Genomic DNA, 4571 nt, shown 5'->3' with positions numbered 1-4571 from the left:
GGGACCTTGAAACAACCTCTAATCAAAGTTATTAAACATGCCCTTTGCAGTGTTTGCTTGGACGAAAGAATTATGTGGTTGTACAAGTAAACAAGACCGTGACCCAAACCCTCAAGGAAGCGCCCCAATGCCATCATTTTCCAGCCCTTGGTCCACCCACGGTGGCTTAGCCTACCTATTCTCCGATCCTCCCACTCTCAGGGTATCGTCTAATACACGTATTAACTATTCGACAAAGAAATCCCAAAAAAGAATCATCACTGCTGTTTTCAGCTGCCAACCATTCAATTTGTCGATTAGGCAAGATTCTGGGGCTGGACCCGGTTCCGAGAGCCCCGGCGTGAGATTGTGCCGTTCCATGACGGATGCGATGATGAGTGCCACTTCGCGTCACTTTGTGTCGCAATGGTCGGGGTGCTGCTAATTGTGCTTGTAAATCCCGTTTGATGAGGAATTCCTACAGTGTTCGTTGTGAACAATGAAGTCGGATTTGACATTCTCGTCGAGGTAGGGAAAGCCGTCGTCGATATTGGCTGTTCCATGTTTGTCCTGGTGGTTTTGGCGTCTTGGCTGATGGGAACGACCTGTATCGTTTTGGTGACGATGGCCGTCTCAATAACGCGTTCTGTTTTGGGGGGCGATGTGACGTATACGGTGCGAAACGATGTTTTTGGGGGTAGTGTCTTCACAACAGTGACCGTCACCGGGTTTCCGGGACCCCAACCAGGGCCGGAACCGGCGCCGGACCCACCCGAATCCCCAGGGCTTCCGGACCCACCCGGCCCCGGGCCTCCAATGGGGACGACCGAGTAGGTCGCCCTTGGCGCAAGCTCTTGAAGTGCTTTGAGTCGGTATTCATCAGCCGGTAAGGACATGCAAGATGGAATGAGGAGAGCAACGGCTGAGCACAACGAAATTGCTCGGTTGAGATGCATCTTGCCCACCGTGCCACCCCGTTTCTCCGGCGCAAGTGCCCGATGTAACGATGGAAAGCCAGAGCTCTTGATATGTACGAATAGCAAGAATGTGATCGACGGATAATGGATGTAAGGACGTAGAATACACCAGAAAATGATCACCGCAGGCATTAAATCTCACAAGATCTGTAAATTAAGATGGCTGGCTACGGGGACTTCCTAGGTGGGCATGGCTTAGGTTATTCCGAGATCTGTGGTATGACGGACGGCCCGAAGGGGTTCAAAATTCAGGTGGTTGAGGTCGGCCGGCGGTTACCGACCGAACTTCCCAGCCCCCCAAGCCCGGTTCAGGTTAATCCTTGGCTGGGTCTCGAACCTTTACAACTGAGCTCCAAGTTCCTTTCAGAAGATCCACCGTTCTTTTCCATGTTCTCGCCCCTGGTGCATCGAATACCCCCGAAAAAGTCAATGTTCCGACTGGTCGGGAGAGAATGGATCCATTGCACCCGTGAATCAGTGTGGCATGCGGGGCAGGAAGTGTTGCAACCCCGCCATGCCCCACATGATGTCGCGTCCACACACCAAAAAGATTCCTGATGACGGCAAGGCGCCTGGATGGGGTTGCTTTTGATCTGGTCTTTGAGATTCGGTGTGCTCGTAATCGGACTTGGTATGTACGGTGTGAAACTTGCCCAATGATTCACCGCAACGGATGTCTGTCCTTCCCGGTTGTTTCAATCACCCCGTTGTAATGATCAGAAAGCCTGGCAGCTAGGCCAACCAACGTCAGTGTCCCTCCAGCGTCTCGTCTGCCCAGACTTTTGGGCGCTGAGCCACACTATGACAGCACTGCCCCCGGCTGCCTCACAGTCACCACCATCCGCCAGTGGTCAGATGGAAGTGCGATTGGATCATCGATTCGCAAGCCACAGCCCCAGTGGCTAGTCCTTCCGATAGAAGCGTACCTATTTATCACCCGTCTACCCACTTTGGGCACACGAATGCTGGGAACTTGGTTGCCGTAACCATCGAACCTTTCGTGCACTGAAGAGCTGCCCCTCCCCCGCCTTTGCCTGGACTCAGTCACGAAAACAATCACCCGAACACTTCCCAGAGCCGCCGAGCGACTATCTTTCGTGCGTGCAGCACATTTCCCCGCGATGTCTTATTCCGGGTATCCGACTTATGGTCGTGAGTATTAAATACTACCTACAAACTACATACACCAGGGTTGCTCGGCGCATCAGTCTTGACATTGGCTAACCAAAACAGAGCCGCCTCCCCAACAACAAGGGGGGTACTACCAGCAACCACCTCCTCAACAATACGGCGCGCCTCCACCTCCGGCCCAGGGCCAATATTACCAGCAGTCTCCTCAGCCCCCCCAGGGCTATGGACAAGCACCCCCTCCTCAACCCTACGGTGCGCCATCTCCCCAGCCGTATGGAGCCCCGCCTCCTCCTCAACCCTACGGCACCGCACCTCCACCGGGCCAATACTACCCGCCGCCACAGCAAGGGGGCTACGGCGCGCCGCCACCGCCGCCGCCTCAGCAACCATATGGCACGCCGCAAGGGTACGGGCAACCCCCTCCCCAGCAACCATACGGCCAGCCGCCCTATGGCCAGCCGCCTTACGGCCAACCCCCGCCTCAGCAATATCAGCCGTACGGGCAACAATATCCGCCGACACCTCCATCCGCCGGCTATGGCCCGCCCCAGATCATTGCTTGGAATGGCGACGAGGATGCACGCGGCCTAAGATCGGCCATGAAAGGCTTCGGCACGGACGAGAAGGCGTTAATCCGGATACTGGCGACCAAGGACCCCTTGCAAGCCAACACGATGCGCGACGCCTACGCGCGCCTACACCGACGCGATCTTGTAGCTGACATCAAGAGCGAAACCAGCAGCTGGTTTGAAGCTGGGCTTGTCGCTCTCGCCCGCGGCCCGCTCTTGAACGATGTCCATCTGCTCCGCGAGGCCATGTCCGGGCTCGGGACCAAGGAGAAGGCGCTCAATGACGTCCTTCTGAGTCGATCCAACGCCGACATCAATGCCATCAAGGGCGAGTACCATCGCGTCTTCCATCGCCGACTCGAGGACGACGTGCGGGGAGATCTGAGCATGAAGACGGAGAGGCATTTCATGATTGTGCTGCAGGCCCAGCGGGCCGAGGATTCGGCACCCATTGTGAAAGCCGAGATCGACCGCGATGTCAACGATCTGTACAACGCGACGGAGGCCAAGATGGGGACCGACGAGATGAAGGTTTGCAGCATCCTGACAACGAGGAACGACAACCAAATCCGTGCCATTGCGTACGAGTATCAGCAGAAGTTTGCGCGAAACTTGGAGGATGTCATTCGCAAGGTGAGTTATGCGCCCAGCAGGAGTCACACTCACGCACGGTAGGATTCCCGGTTAACTAGGCCAACAGGAATTCTCGGGGCATATGGAGGACGCTCTCCTGTTCCAGCTGCGCAACGGCGCCGACAAGTACATGCACCAGGCAATGCTCCTCGAGGATGCGATGGCTGGGGCCGGCACCAAGGATTATCTCCTGGTCAGCCGTATTGTCCGTTTCCGTATGTTCACCACCCCTCTTCTTCTCGTCGATAGAGTTGCTGACTTCTTCTTCTCAGACTGGGACCGGAACCACATGGCCAACGTACGCGGAGCGTACGAGAAGCGATACCATCGCAACCTGGCCAGCAGGATCAAGGGAGAAACGAGCGGCGATTATGAGCGGTTGATGCTTGCATGCATTGGAGAACGCGTCTAGACTGGGAGAGGATTGGTGTTTTGCTAGCGGGTCCTGCCCTATTATACCCTCTGGCCGCCTGCTCGCCAGGGATCGAGCAGGCATCTCACTGTAATGATACCAGCAACCTTTTGTCTTACCCCCACGGACTAATGGCAAGCCGGTCAGGCTCGCGTAGCATCCCTTTTAAAGTTGACACTCTTGGGTCATGTGGGCCTGTTCAGTTATGAGATTGTATTTTGTTGCATTTACCCGTTTCATGGCTGCGGTAGTTCAAGAATGATTACGCATTCCCGACCGGCGATCCTGTATGTGCCGGCCGGATACATTTACGGCGAGGTTCTCATCCGAGTTTTTTTTATCTTTCTTGCTTTTTTTCCCCTTACGGTACTTCATGCAGCGTGGATATCACTTGTCGCCCTGAGGCATTTACGTAAAGGAAGAACAAGTGCTGCCATGATTGTGAAATGCATCAACCGAGCCAACCGCATAAACCACCAGCCAACGACAAGCAATATCCGTATCGTCCCCGCTTCAAGTCGTGCTTTTCACAGTGTGGTGGCGTCACAGGCAAACAATCCTGCATCCAATTAAGCTGACTGGCAAGCTCCTGTGTAACCTGGCCCAAGTCCCGTTGTGATACTAGGCGTATTAGCACACACCAGTCTCAACTTCAGACGTGATCTGCTGCAGACATTACGGACATAGCACAGATCTTATGGCATGGGTGTTTCAGCAGCCGAGACAACCGCGTACTAGGGTATCGTAGCTTCTCATTTGTCCTCTAAGATCGAATCCCAACATTCCCTAACACTCGGATTGGTTTGGTTTGGTTTGTGGAGGCGGGTGACGGAGAGGCGAACTTTCAGACCTTCAAAACGCGATGCAAAA

The 4571-nt window shown here is 54.8% G+C and overlaps 1 protein-coding gene across 1 annotated transcript; it reads left to right on the top strand.

Annotated features, from left to right (window-relative positions):
- Positions 1 to 2077: 2077 nt before the first annotated feature.
- F5144DRAFT_548044 (uncharacterized protein) lies at positions 2078 to 3701 on the top strand (the record flags this gene model as incomplete). The annotated part of the gene is made up of 4 exons (XM_066787504.1): positions 2078 to 2108; positions 2190 to 3289; positions 3357 to 3504; positions 3562 to 3701. 4 exons carry the CDS (start codon positions 2078 to 2080, stop codon positions 3699 to 3701), a joined length of 1419 nt encoding a protein of 472 aa, XP_066643170.1.
- Positions 3702 to 4571: the final 870 nt, after the last annotated feature.

The sequence above is a fragment of the Chaetomium tenue genome, assembly GCF_020726465.1.
Source record: "Chaetomium tenue strain MPI-SDFR-AT-0079 chromosome Unknown F5144scaffold_4, whole genome shotgun sequence".
Lineage (NCBI taxonomy): Eukaryota > Fungi > Ascomycota > Sordariomycetes > Sordariales > Chaetomiaceae > Chaetomium > Chaetomium tenue.
The sequence above is the reverse complement of the archived record's forward strand: the minus strand, read 5'-3'. Positions and strand labels throughout refer to the sequence as shown.